At 31.9% G+C, this 15711-nt stretch overlaps 1 protein-coding gene across 1 annotated transcript; it reads left to right on the top strand.

The window, feature by feature from the left end:
* Positions 1-939: 939 nt before the first annotated feature.
* On the top strand, positions 940-12415 carry LOC148281217 (pickpocket protein 28-like). Its single transcript, XM_088227064.1, has 13 exons — positions 940-1059; positions 1356-1485; positions 2210-2316; positions 3647-3746; positions 5624-5775; positions 6027-6138; positions 7870-7962; positions 8394-8533; positions 8622-8752; positions 9122-9181; positions 9757-9964; positions 10764-10937; positions 12162-12415. The coding sequence occupies exons 2-13, from the start codon at positions 1372-1374 to the stop codon at positions 12274-12276; spliced, it is 1506 nt and encodes a 501-aa protein (XP_088083190.1). The 5' UTR covers positions 940-1059; positions 1356-1371; the 3' UTR covers positions 12277-12415.
* Positions 12416-15711: the final 3296 nt, after the last annotated feature.

Below are 15711 nucleotides of genomic sequence, written 5' to 3'. Positions count from 1 at the left end.
AGAAGATTATTCCACAGTCGAGCCGCACGGACACTATATGAGTTAGAGAAGAAAGAGGAATTGTGGAGGGGTATTAAGAGAGTGCCTTAAGAATTAGAACAAAGCAGTAAACCATGAACTGTTATCAGTTCAACGCTTATGCGTTGAAGTTTTCCACGCAGGTATATACGAGCGTTAGGACTATGAAGTACATTGAACAAAGTGAGAGGGAGTGATAGTCTCTCCGCTGTCTAATTTTGGGCCATTTCAGTTGCCTACGATAATCAGAAATGTGGTCATATTTCCTAATGCCAAAAATGTACCTTATGCATGTATTCTGAAGTCGTTCAAGTTTATTGAGTTGCTCACAGCTTAAATCAGTCATGGAAACATCAGCGTAATAAGAGTGCATTTAGTATTAATGGGTAAGAATTTTTGCAACCTTCTAAGAGTAGACTGAAAAATATTTTGCGGCTTAATTCATTAGTATGAGCTCGCCAGCATTGACGTTCGTTCGTTAGTACTCCTAGATTTGTGTTTGCTTTTACGTTACATATATTATTTTATTTGATTACAAGCCGTGAAATGTCAAGTAGAGGAAAGTGAGCATTTTCGACACTTTCTTCTGTTCGCGTTCAATCTAGGGAATATAGCTGCCAAAGGCGCTCGCGATATTTGCGAATTATTGCCTATTTTTTTTTGTAAAATAATGAAGGAGAAAACATTATTTACTAATTATTATTAATTATTACATTATCATTACTGTTGTATTTTTTTGTTGTGTCTCCTTGTTCTCTTCGTTTGTAAAAAAAACGGACCTAACTCATGTCAACCCCAATACGTGAAATATATCGGATAAGTCACAAAACGTAAGTACGCGCCCTAGAACAACTGGTAACATCTTAATTCCAAAATTAAAAATAACTACAGCACAACATCATTATTTTTCTTTAATGAAATGAACAAATGAAATAAAAAGTCCAGTCAGGAATACAACATGTTTAAGAAAGAAGTCAAAAGTTATATTCATATTTCTTTTTTGTGTAGCACTGATTGAAAACACTATATATTTTTATAAGAGTATGTTATACTGAAAATATTTCCCAATTAAAAACAAAATTAACACATTATTTTAAGACGTCACTCCCCATTATGAACACAAGAATAGTCTTTTTTTTACTTAATGGGAAGCGTTAATGTAGGGAAAACATGTAATTTAGGAGAAAACATGTTTAATATATATTAAATTTACACAAAATTTGCATTTAGTTGTAATATTGCTTACTTATATATTTTTTTAATTAGCTATTTTTTTATTTAAAAAAAATTAAACATTTTACAAGCTAACTTTTATGTTGCACTGAATTATTTTTAAGAATTTGGTGGGGTATAATGCTTATCCTGAGTGTGGCTGCTTGTGGCCATTTAATATGGAAGATCTGGAACAAATGGCAACAGAGTCCTGTTATTGTGAGCTTTGCGGAATCCTCTACACCAGTATGGCGGGTGAGTAAAAATAAGGCAATAAGTACCTGAATAAATATTTCATAGTCCCTAAACTGGCACCCAAAGCTTCATACCTTCGTATAACTTATCTAATATCTATATTATATTTTTGATATGCATTTAATTAATAAATTTTATTATGTGTTTTGCATATTGATGTGTGTTGTAATATAAATATTTCTATATTTGTATTGATTTGTATATAAGAGTCCCGAATTAACGGAACTTTCTGGCATGTTGGGATAAGAAAACTAGTCATAAATGTGTAATAATCGAATTCTTTATTGAGTGTATAAATAAACAAATACAACAAAAAATGTTTCGAGGTATCAGTGCAGTTCCTTGTGCGCACTGTAAGGTGCCAATAATATAATGATAATGATGATATCAATAAATAATTATTTTTATGTAATGGGATTAACATTCGCATACCAAAACGCAGCACTAGAAACTGCCAATGATTTAGTGCCATTGTTGTAAATAATAATTAAGCATTTTACAAAACTTTGGACGGCATAAACAAAACAGAAATTTGATGCCTATCTATCGTACTATAAAAAAAAATAGGGAAGTCTTTTTGATTTATTTGCCTTTTATTTTTTATTTACATTTCTAATGTTTTATTTAAAGACATTTTAGATATATGTAAAATAAATATAATAAAATATTTTCAAATCTTTTTTTCTCTTGAATCGTTGGGTAATAATTTGATTTGTATTTTCAGGTTCCCTTTCCCGCAGTCACCATTTGTTCAGAAACTAAATCACGCCAAACAATATATAATTTTACAGAAATGTTTCATCGGGTTAAGGACAACTTTACAGAAGAAGAGTAAGTTCACAATAAATCGATTAGTAACTATTAAATTAATACTATTTAATCTTAACTTTTTTGTTGGTTGTTTGTGTCAGAAATGCAAAACGCAGACCTGATTTAGGAGGACGTACAGGAAGTGGCTGCCGACAGAAAACCTGGAGACATGTTTTTGCGCCATGTGAAATATTTGCAAAATTGTTAAGTCACAAATATAATCGCTAAATATTTGGTTTATTCTGTCGTATTGAAGCGAATATGTGCGGAGAATTTTGTTAACTGAAAAATATACTGATACACAAAATCAACGAAGAGACTACATTTAAACTGCAGTAGAGTAGAGCTATTGCCACATAACCTTTCCAATTCTAATAGAGTGACCACGGTGGAAAAATATGAATTTATTTTAACATTATTTACTTGAAATTTCGATTTGAACATAGGCACCAGGATAATAATTCTTTTATAAATTTTTCGACAAAACTCAACGACGACGAGTTATCCGTTGTTTTGCACCAATTAAATCCATCTTTATATTTATTGCAACAGAGAGGGAAAACATTAATGAGAAGGGAATATGGAAGTCTAGGCATTTACAGGGCTTATGACCTGTCATTGGCTGGTTTAAGTGGCCACTTTACACACTGTGTAAATCCAGCCAGTCTGCAAGCATTTGGACATACTCAAACATTGTTAAATCCATCTTGTTCACCATTCTTCTCAGTGTCGTCTCGGAACCATTGAAACCGGTGACTTCTTGTAGAACTTGTAATATTTTTTGGTAATATTTTTTATTTAGAGAAAGGACGCTCGTACAAATAATTGTAATTGTAATTACAAATAATTGTAATCAACATCGAAAGCTCCCACCACTTACCCGGATTTGTTTTAGAGGCCTTGTAGCAACTTTTTAGATCCACACATTGCAAAAATAAATTTAAACGGTTAATTACTTTATTTAAAAAAATGTTCTTAGTTCATAAAAGATTAGCGTTATTTAGAATTTATAGTTACTGCTTTTAATGGTTCTATCACCGTCATTGCACCTCGTATTGTCAATTTGTCTGTCAGGATATGTTGGTTCATTAGCTTGTTGGTAAACCGGTAGAAACGAGTTCGATCAGACAAACCAGAGTCGTCGCCATCTCTTCACCGGCCAAATGTATCAGTTCGTGCAGATAACCATTTTCGCGTTATTTTGTCTGTTTCAAAGACGCCCTGATTCAAACCTATCAAGCCCAAAATTTTATTCAACAATTAAAAAAATGCTTCGAATTCTTAGTTTCAAAGAATATAAATATACTGACTAAATTTATTTTGTGTTATTAATATATTTTTGCACCCACAGCCGACTGTTATACGAAACAGTGTCTTTACTATGTGATGATCACCTTCTGAACGAGGGAAGTGATTTTACGATTCTCGAGCACCTGGAAGCTCTTATATTTGTAAGTAATTTTAACATGCATAATAATGTTTTTGATTATTTATTTTAAACAAAACCACCACTGCCGTGCATAATTAAATAATGCATACATAACAACAATAAAATGACTAGAAGTAACGATACCGGGTTTGAATACAGTTCACGAGGAAAATAAGCGTGATGAAGAAAGGGGATGAAAGAAAGAATAAAAACAGGTAAGAGGAGAAAATGTAAAAAGAGGTAATATTAAAGTAAATTAAAAGTAATATCCTAGAAATGTTATTTGAAGAAATGTGAGAAAACAAAAAAATAGGAAAAATATAAATACATTTAAAATTAAATGTTAAGAATGTACATATAGAAAAATACTAGGTTAAATAATGCAAACATATAGAAAAATACTGGATTAGATAAGTAGTGAATAAACATAAATTAATATATGTAAGTCTACATTTAATAGAACAGTTTAAATATTATAAATTAAGACAATAAGTGTACAATAAGGATAAATAATGTTAAAATAAGTACAGATGTAAATATTGTATGAGACTATGTTAAGCATAGATTTAGATAAAATATTTTTAAAAAAGATAAAAATAATAGGAAAATTTTATTTTTCAAAAAGCTATATTTAGACTATTTTATTCGATTTAGGGCAATTTACGTGTTTTTTCTTCACATTTTAACTAAAAAATACTGTCCGAATTTAAGTCCAATAACAAACTTTCTTGACATAAAAAAATATCTTACGTTTTTTTAGAAAGTATACCATTCTATGAACCCTTGCGATAATTTTCGCGGGTCGAAAGAGATGACCGGAAACGGCACGGCGTAAGGCGTAAGAATCAGTTAGGATTGTGTTCTCCAGATTAGATGGACGCCCGTCGCGTGCATTGTTATTTTTTATTTTTAAATATAATTTTACTGTATATTTTTTATGTTTTACGGAATATAAGCAGCTGGATATTGTTCTTATTCAGGAGCAATATACCAATGCTGGTAGAACACCAAGTTTAGGTGACACCGTTAAGATAATAAAAATAGGAAAGCGTCCGGGAGCACGGATTGCAATAGTTTGGTACTTCCTCACTTATCCGACGAATGAAGGACCTGCGTAACTTTGTCTGCAGGTGGTCTGAGCAGTTACTAATAAATGCAAATTTTTAGGTAGAAAATTGAAGATTCTGGGCATATTAACATTCGCCATGGTATTGATTGAATTTCGGAATTTTCAACTTTTATAATTAAATTTGTCTATATACTCTAGAATTACAATATTGAAACCGTTAATTTACTGATAATTTTTGACATTTTAAATAGTAATCTCTTATTTGACATTGAGCTCTTTTATGTCATTGGTAGTAGGGAGTCAGAAAAGTTGATGCATGCAACGGATTGGAGATTCTTACTGGATGTCGAAAATAAAATATAAAAATAAAGAATAATTTAAAAAAATATATATATCGATGGCAACCATGAAGTTTCGCATTATAAATAAATTGTCTATGTTTTATGAATGTATGTATGTGTATACGCATGGGAGTATGTACGTGTGTATGTGTGTATATATGTGTGTATGTATATGTATGTGTATGTGTGTATGTATACGGGTAAGTTTATATTTTATTAGTCTGTACTCTCTATTAATTTGTTAACTATTATCATATATTAGAATGTAATTGCCTATCTCGGAACGATGTATGTACCCTTGTTAGCTGGGCAAAGTGAACGTAAGATTTTATTTTTGATAAAAGGTGTAAATAAATAAATAAATAAATATTTGCTTTACATTCTTTGCATTCGTTTTTACTTACCATTCATTTGAGCGTCCTAATTTGTACGAATTTTATTTGAAAGAATATATCATTTGAATTGATATGTATTTTTATTGATTTCTAGATAGCTCCAGATATGAAAGAAGCGATGTACAGATGCACGTGGAAAGAGGCAAAGACAAACTGCAGTGCCCTTTTCACTCCTATACTTACCGAAGAAGGCATGTGTTTTACATTCAACATGCTCAATGCCAATGAATTATTTAGAAAAGAGGAGTAAGTATGTGAAAAATTTGATTTAATCTCTTATTATAAAAAAAGTACAGTTCGGTTCTGTGTGCGTAATAGAACCTGGGGGAGTGTTTTCGAATGGACGGCTACTCTCAGGTAAAAATCGAGAAGATAGTTCCATCTCGTAGTGCATGGCCTGCGTGATTGATAAAATGGGTTTTTATATCGCTATGTTTATAGACTTTGGAGTAGAAATAACTTTTAGAATATTCAGTGATAACTTTTTATTTCCATAGGATGCATTCCGACTACACATTTTTGGATCATAATAAATATTCAGATGGATGGACTTTAGACGGAGGATATTCTTCCGATATTCCTTTGGATACGTATCCTGTCAGGGGAACGGTAATAAAATTTAACAGTTTATTACTATAATAATTAGAAATAGTGTAAAAGATACTTTTTTGTAATATGTATCTGTTTTGTATTATAAAAAGAGCTGTTACGCCATTTTTTAGACTGTGGATACCCATTGGAATCCATTTGATTTCTGACTCAATGGGGCGCATACCTATTGTGCAATTGTGCATGCAATGTATTGTTATTATAGTTGGATAATTTATATAGCGCTATTTTTATGAAAATCACCCCAACGGCGCTGATACATATTGTTAGATTATATTGCTTACGTTTACGTCTGCAGACTCTATAAATCCTCCATAGAGGTAAAAAATAATGTGGCGCCATCGCCGTTCCATAACACCTATAGACCCGTAAAATAAAGGTTAATCATTTTCAATTAAATGTTTCCCGATTTCGAGATATTAATCAAGTCTTCCAGAAATCGGACAACTTATAAGGTGTAAGCTGACTATTGACAACGAGCTAGTGAAACAGGTCAAGAGCTTCAGATATCTGGGAGTAGAAATCTCAAGTCGTAGCGATTTGTACACCGAAGTCCGAGAACAGATCGACAAAGCATCAACCACAGATATATATCTATTCAGTGGCATCAACTGCGTCGGGATGTCTGAGGAGTTTAATATGAAGAAATAAGGAAACGCTTACCGATAGTAAGGTCAAAATATACGAGACGTGTGTGAGATTCATCGTAACGATCCATCGAAATGAAGGTCTTAAGGCCCATTACTGGAAAACGCCCCGAGACCGAATCCGTAATACTATAATTAGAGATACGTGTGAAATAGCGGATATCGTACGATGGAGCAGACCCAGACGAAGATACTGGGGGGGGGCACGTGGACAGAATGAGCAGCGACAGATTTGTGTCCACTACAGTTAATGAAATCCTACCTGGTCAACGTCCGCCTGGAAGACCACCCGAGAGATGGAGGAAAAGTTGGACCTCAACAACTTAAAACAACTAGTTTTCTGTAACACAGATCTTAGGATCTCTTGAAAGATGATAAAGAAGAAAATATATTGATATTTTACTCTTCTTTCCATTGATTTTAATTTTGTTTTATATAATTATATTTTAGTCAACGAGTATTTTTTTTTCTCTTATTTTCCTCTATTTTTAATAATCATAATGTATCAAATACACCAAAAACATTATCACATAAAAATTAATGAGATCTATCACATTCGAAAAGTATTTTTAATTAATGCTTCTTAGCATGAAAATTATATTCATTAGCAAGTGTGTCGCGTGAGTATTTCAAAAACTTGGTGGTCATATGGGCCATCGATATTAATATTTATCGACTAAAATAAAATTTTCGGTAAATCAGGTTATGGTCAAGTGGCAAGTGTTGCGGACTCACGCATCAGAGGTCCGAGGTTCGAACCCCACTATACCCCGACTTGATTCCCATTTTCCAATAGTGAGTTATTTGAAACTTGTTGAAAATGGCCCCAAAATTGAAATATTTAAATAAATTATGCAAACGCAAATAATTGTTTTTACTTAAAAACAAAAAAGGAAAATCAATGGAAAAAACCGTAAAGAATTAATATCTTACAAACGTTAAACATTTTACTAAACATGATCAACTATCTTCTATCACCACTTTTTTTTGCCTCGAGTGTCTGACCAACCTGTGTAAAAAACGCGCATAAGTCTGTAAATACATACTGAATGTTTGAGATTTTTGAAAATACATTTGTATCTAGGGCTCGGGAACAAGAGCTGGACTTCGGATACTAATGAGAGCTTACAATGATGATTTGGATTATATTTGTCGTGGACCTGTGCAAGGATTCAAGGTGGGTTTATTTTTTTTAACTAATTAGTAGTAAATTCTATTTTCCGTCCTGCAAATAACTTCAGTGATATTCTGCGATACTCAGGTGTTATTTTTGTAACTATTACATATTCAAACAAATATATATAGCATATATGTATGTATTTATTTCAATACATAACAGGAGGATATGGAAGTCTGGGCATTACTGGGTTCACGAACTGCCATTTGCTGATTTATGTGATCACTTTACACACAGAGTAACAACGAAAAATTCAAAATTTTCATATTAAAAATAGAAATTAATAAATATATTTCAGTGGCATGTAAACAAATAAAACAAAAATGAAATACTGCACAGCACAGTCCTCCTCAGAGCAGGTTACCTTGTTATGATGACCCTTAAATAAATTTTGTTTACATCGTTTTCGTGGATTTAATTACGTGTTTTAGATATTACTGCATACGCCGTCAGAAATCCCCCGAGTATCTAAACAGTACTTCAGGGTACCTTTGAGTCAAGAAGTGATTGCAGCCATCAAACCCAATATGATGACCACTTCTGAGGGGCTCCGGAATTACGATCCTCACAGGTAACTATCTGAGATATCAGAATTATTATCAGTGAATTATTATCCTTTAATTTTAGTGAAGTAACAAATGGTATTGTATTCTGTTCAGGAGACAATGTTATTTCCCTTCGGAGAGAAGACTGATGTTCTACAAACTATACACCCAACAGAACTGTGACCTAGAGTGCCTTACCAACTACACCCTTGCTTCTTGTGGCTGTGTCTCATTTTCAATGCCTCGTAAGATGGACATATTTCGATTATTGTCATTAAATATAAACTTTTCTTCTTCTCGTCCTCGGCTTTATTGTTTGGCCTTCTTTACGAAACATTTCCATCATGTAATGTCTCTGCCCACCCTTTCTACTTTCTACTCCCTTTTACCCTACTCCAGCCCTCTTCCACATCATTCCATCTCTTCCATAGTCTGCTTCAAGGCCGCTCCCAATTTGATTAGAAGTGTTAGAACTTTTATTGCCCTATCCTCGAACATGCTTTCACCCGCTCTTCGCAGTCTTTGTGATTTAAATTTGCAGAAACGAAAAATTGATTTACTGAAGTGGACATAGTTATGATAATTTAAATGGGATAATTTGTTTTTTTTTTTAGGAAACGATAAAACGAAAATTTGTTCCGTCGGAAAAGTCACGTGTATGGCTGAAGCTCAAGGTATGAAATCAATGTGCGATATTATTTTTAAATAATCTATCTAAAGGGGAATCTAAGTAATCAAATTAATATTTGAAGCACTAACTTTATGATTTACCATGATAAATTATACAACTAAGTAATTCCGTTTATTTTTATTCATTTACAAAAAAACGAAACCGGTTGGGATATTAAATTTATTTAGGTGATTTTACACAAAAGCAAACTAATTATCTATTATACGTACAAAGAGTTTGGTGCGTCTCTGCCAGGATAATGGAGGAGATTATTGATTGTACATTAATGACACCTATTTATAAAACACTTATATTAAAACCTTTATCTAAATTTTTCACTAACATAGTTTAAACATGGTTAACTTTTTAAAAAATGTGTGATTACAACTTTAAATAATTAAAACTGTCAGAAGATATCGCAATTCGCCTGTTTTTTCAATTATTTTACAAGAACACAAGCATTGATAATTCTTTTAGTAAAAACGAGGACTCACTTGTACCAAATTTTAGCGGGGATTTTAAAAACGAAATTTGAAAAAAAAAAAGTTTTTATCAGTAATTTATTTTATGACATTTAAGACAATCTGCTGACCCGGGAGATACAGGAAGGAATAGCACAGAGGGACAAGTCTCCTCGTTCCTCCAGAGGACTGGATGAAGTAGCAGCCCAGTGCGACTGTTTACCAGCCTGTACTTCCATCACGTACGATGCGGAGACTTCCCAAGCTGACTTTAACTGGCAGAAACTCTTCACTGCCTATAACATTAGCCTGGACGCGATGCCCGAGTGAGTCAATTTGTACCTATCAAATAACTTAAAAATTATCGCCGTCATCATCAAACTTTTACCCACACCTGATGGTGTATATGGTACTTTATTTGTTAAATAAATGCAGCGTATCTCGATCGTCTTTTACAGGAAGGTAAGTTGATCAGTTATATGCCTCAGGTATATTTCATGTTGACCCTCCCAGAAATCGAACCTAGGACCTCAAGCGTGGTAGCCAAACTTTTCATGCAAATGATTTACTTTTCTAGTAGTTAACTTTCCTTGGTTAAGTTAGTCTCTAGTTAAGTCTTTACTCATTAAAACAAATTAAGAACGAAAGAAAATAATAAAATTATGAGTAAAATTCATCTCCCTTAAATAAATTAGGAAATACGTACTTGGAAAAAGAACTCCGCGTATCACGCCACAAGTTTTCTTCGGTGAGTTCCGCTGATTGGTGAATTGACTTTCAGTAAAACGGAAATCTATCACAACCCTCTATCATTGGTTGATTCGGAAGGACTAGTGACGTCGTTCAAAGTAGTTCGTTTTTATTGAAATAATTTTTATTACTTTTTTCATAATTTTCAAGAATCCATTTTTATTTCCAATTTCCCTAAGCGCATTATAACAGGACATAAATACTTTAGTTGTATTTTTGCTTCGTTATTATTTTTCCCTTGCAGCTGATGGACTGTGAGGATCTAACAGGACAGTCAGAATTGGCTTCATCTAGGAAATACCAAATATTCAGCAGATTCTTCTTGTATTTCAAAGAGTGGTCCCATTATGAATTCGTATTTCTTATTTTCTTCAGTGTCAACATGGCGAGAGTCGTACTCTATTTCAAGGAGCCCCAATTTATCACCTCGCGCCGTTCGGAGCTTTATGGGCAGACAGACTTCCTCGCCAACTGTGGGGGACTTCTGGGCCTTTTCCTCGGCTTCTCCTTCCTCAGCCTTATCGAGATTATCTACTTCTTCACGTTAAGGTAAGATTACCATAAATTTTAACTTAAGTAACACCAGCCGCGGGGGACTTATGGGCCTCTTCATCAGATTATCGAGATCAACTTTATCAAAATAAAATATTGAAGTTCGTATATGACCTCCCATCTAACACTTTTAAAAAACTAAATAATTAAATGTAACTGAACATTTTCACCTAGAGACTTAAAAAAATATTTATTAATTAGCCACTGATGTCATTGTAGACAAAGAACTAAAACTTGTTTTTTTTAAAATATAAACACGGACACGATAACACATACAAAATTCTAAAAGGACAGTCGGGACTAATAAACCAGGGACTAAAATTATACTATAAGCTACCAAACAAAACTAAACAATAGACTTAGACAACCTTTTCAAAAGACGTTGAAAATATTTATTTGTTTATTTATTATACGGCACAAGTACCTTTTACAATATAAAATATAATGAGTTTGTTAGAAATACAAAAATTAAAAATCAAAAACTAAAAAAAAGTATTTAAACATGGGTATAAAAAGAAAAAGAAAAGTCGCACGAAATACATATATTTATATCCTATAAATGTGTGTATGTCAGCAAAAAAAGATAAAATTAATAAACACCAAATATTTAGCAAATATCAGCTTTTGCAAATAATACGTTAATCGTTACTATAGAACATCATAAAATATTTATAAAGAGATGATTTGAATTCACAGAGACTCGAGTTAAAAATGTCCATATGAGAGGTACATTTGTTCCTAGTCTGTGTATGCGCGGTATAGGTGAGTGACAAAAATAGTTGGTTTGAGAAGGGTGACAATAACATATTGGTAACGTATTGGTATATTAATATTGATTAAATCCAGGAGTTCGCATTCGTTGATATTAACATCAACACCAGATTACTTTGTTAAATGAATGTAATAATCAGTAAGGGTTATTGATTTCAACTATATAAAAAAAGTAAATTGATTTCAAATAAAAAAATAATAGTAGAAAAAGTTCCATAGCAATACGAATTAGATGGTTGATGTTTTTCCATATTTTTTCAACTTCATCATTCAGTTGGATTTTTCATTTATTTTTTTTAAGCGGGTCATTTTTAAAATAGACATACTTAATACGCACTCAAATATTTACTATTGTTTCATGAAATCGATTGATTCACTAAATCGTCCTTAACAGATCACTCTAAATACCCATATACTTTATTAATTGAATGTCTTTATTTGTGTTTACAGACTTTTGTGTAACTTAAATAATATGATGGGAAGAAACTCGAAAGTGGAAGAAATAACAGATGGTTCACCTCCAAGAATTGTTACTTACGACAAGGAAAATATGAAAAAAATATAAGATATTTCAAATGAAAAATTTTCTGCTTACCTAAAAAAATATCCGCTTTTTATATGATTTCGTATTTTTTCAAATTAACCGACATTTTTTTTATAGTTCTATGTACTTGTATGCTTTTAAATAAAGAATTGTGTCATTATTTTATTAAATTAATCACCAGCCTAATTCTACCCAAACATATCGAGGCTGTATAGTCAGCATTATTTAGTCAGTATAGTATATAATATAGTCAGTATTGACAGAATGCATTAAGTCAACAGTCTTTATACATTTAAAATATGTTTAAACATTTGTGCAAGATGTTAATTTCAAATTTTATGGAATGCCTAGAAAAAAAAATTCTCTTTCAAAGCTTTAAAAAAAAGAAGATCGTGGAAGAAATAATGCGTTGAAAGAATAAAAATGCTTTAAAAGTGATTATCTCCGAACTTATTTTAATAATTTAATGCATTCTGTCAGTAAAAGCCTCAATATATACGTAGTTTAAGAAATCATAAAGATTTTAACAAACTTAAATAGTAAATAGGTAGGTTAGGTTCTTAATGTTTTTTTTCCCCTAAAAAACAGTTTAAATGTAAATGGTGATTGGAACAGCCGTTGTCAGAATGAAATAAAAATCCATAACAAAAAATATTTTCTTCGGATTATTTTCTAGCACATTTCTAGCTATATTTATTTACTTACGTCATAATATTTTGTAATGTTTTTTAGCTTTGGAAAAAAACATTTATAAAGTGGTAAGCGAAACCACCGGCAGCAGAAAGAAGGGTAAGTTTGCTAGTTAAAAACATAAGAATATTTATTTGAAAAAAAAAATTTCAACTCGAAAAAAACTTTTTTATAAGATCGTAAGTTTTATTGTAAATTAATCTAAAACAGTTTTTCCATCAGATTTATTTATCTATTCTCAAAATATTTGTAAATTTATAAATTGTATGTAAAATATTCCAAAATAATTTGATTTTAATAATTATTGTCACGCATTTCTTTATTAATAGATGTCGCTAGTCTCTAACAGTAAAATATAATATTTTTCATTGATGCCTCTATGTCAATCTTCATTATATATTAAAAAACTAGCGGACCCGACAGACGTTGTACTGGGAGAACGTTGGGTTGCCTGCTATTAGAGAAAGACTAAATGCTTCCATTGATAAGTAGGTACTTAGGTACTTGTATGTGATTAAATTTAAAAACTAAAAATTGTTAATATTCAAATATTGAATTTATGTAGATAAAATAAATATTTTTTTCAAATAAGGCATTCTTTTTGCAAACTTCAAACTCCGGTCTTCTCACCAGCAGAGGGGTGTACTTATGTAGGAAAACGATTTATAAAAATATATTGAATTTAATATTATTTTAGTATTACCATAAATCAAGTAAAAATAAATAAATGGGTAGAAATTATAAGGAAAAGGAAAGGATCTGATTAAGATCCACAAAAAACAACATCTTTCCATTTTTTTATAAATGCATTCGAGGAGAACAACCCTGGTAGATCGATGAATAAAACATTTATGCTCCTTACTTTTTTCACATATTAGATTGAAGATTTTAATATCTACGAACACGCACAGCGCAAAGATCTATATTTCTCTGAAAACCACACGTAAATCGGTTTAGCCATTTAGGAGGAGTTCAGTGACATCACACGTACAGAGGAATTATATACATAAAGATATATACTTTTTACAGGTTATTGATTAATAATTAATTCGTTTCTTTAATTGATTAATTTATTTTACGTTCCCCAATATCATATACTTTTTACCTAAAGCGGTAAGAAAATATAGCTTAATTAAAATTTTCTAAAAATAATTCAAAATTTGACATACCTTAAAAATGTATACCTACCTATTAGATCTAATTTATATATTGAACCAGGTTGTGGTCTTGTGGCTAGTGTCGCGGTCTCACGGATCAGATGTCCGAGGCTCGCACCCAGCTCTGCCACAACTTGGTTCCCATTTTCTAACAGTGAGTTATTCACTTGTTGAAAATGCCCCCTAAAGTAAAAATATTTGGGTAAATCACAAGAACGCGAATATTTATTTTCATCATCATCATCATTCCCTTTCCGCAATATTGGTGCATAGGGCACTGCGTGGGTACACCAATCGCAGCATATCTTGATCATTTTTGTTACATAAAGATGGTAAAGATCATAGATGATCAGTCTTACGCTTCGAGGGTCAGCTCTAGGACTATTAAATATTCTAAAGTAACACCTTTTTTAATAAATATTTCACATCTGTCACGTAATGGGACCTATTGCATGATAGGCAATCGCGCTGACCACTACACTACGAAGCTAACACGTAACACATATACATATATTCGAATCTGGTTATGGTATTGTGTCTAGTGTCTCGGACTTACAGATCAAAGGTCCGTGGTTCGAATTCCACTCTATCGCACTTGCTTCACGTTTTCTAATAGTGAGTTATTTACAACTCCTTGAAAATGGCCCTCAAAATGAAATATTTGGGTAAGTTGTAAGAACGAAAATTATTTTTTTTTAAAATTAAATTTTTGTTTATTTTATTTTATTTTATTTATTTATATATACGCCCAATGGCCATTTTTAAAGACATATTTATACATAGAAAATTATTATAAAAAAGTACAAAGACTCAATGGTATATAAAAGACTTTGTGGGAGTGGAAGCGGGAGAGAGGTGTTATAAGTTAGTTCTATGGTTATCGGTATGAAAGAGTAATTTTTGTCTGAGGTTTCTAGTTGGGATATTTAATATTATTGAGAAGAGTGAGTTGAGAATTTTAAATAGGACTATAAGGTCGGATTTATTTCGACGGTCTTAAAGAGAAGATATATTTAAGGTAGTTTCTAACTCATTATAAGTATATTGGTCTCTGAATAAGCCCAACCTCCAGCTGAAAATCGATGTTGAACTGATTCAACATTCTTAATGTGAACATCATAATATGGATACCAGATAACAGAGGAATACTCTAGGTGCGGGCGAACTAGGGAACAGAAGAGAGTTTTGAGGGTATTGATATTTTTGACGTCAGTTGTGCTTCTGTTAATAAATCCAAGGAGTTTAAAGGTTTTATTGATAACATGTTCAATATGAATTGTAAAAGAAAGTTTACTGTCAAGTATAATACCTAAGTCTCGTATACTAGACACAGATGGTAATATTTCATCGTTCAGTGAGTAGTCGTATATGATTGGATTTTCCAGACGAAAAAATCTCATAACCTTGCACTTACTTAAGTTGAGATGTAGATTATTGGATGCGCACCATGTGGTAAAAGACAGTAAATCAGATTATAATAGTGAACAACCAGAAGGGCTGTCAATCTGTTTGAGAATTTTAGCGTCTTCAGCAAACAGCCAAATTGATGAAGTAAGAAAAGCATATTTTGTAAAATATTTATTTTCTGTTAATTTGTCCAACAAAAAAT

Source organism: Micrasema longulum, unplaced genomic scaffold, assembly GCF_059751315.1.
Source record: "Micrasema longulum isolate JH-2025_06_02 unplaced genomic scaffold, ASM5975131v1 h1tg000487l, whole genome shotgun sequence".
NCBI classification, from domain to species: Eukaryota; Metazoa; Arthropoda; class Insecta; order Trichoptera; family Brachycentridae; genus Micrasema; species Micrasema longulum.
This window is presented reverse-complemented; position numbering and strand designations above follow the sequence as displayed.

What these genes read in the sequence shown, in the direction of transcription:
- LOC148281217 (XM_088227064.1), top strand. Translation starts at nt 1,372, where the DNA reads ATGCTTATCCTGAGTGTGGCTGCTTGTGGCCATTTAATATGGAAGATC. An exon ending in GACCTGTGCAAGGATTCAAG is followed by an intron (nt 7,963 to 8,393) that starts GTGGGTTTATTT and finishes TACGTGTTTTAG; the next exon opens with ATATTACTGCATACGCCGTC. An exon ending in TGTCTCATTTTCAATGCCTC is followed by an intron (nt 8,753 to 9,121) that starts GTAAGATGGACA and finishes TTTTTTTTTTAG; the next exon opens with GAAACGATAAAACGAAAATT.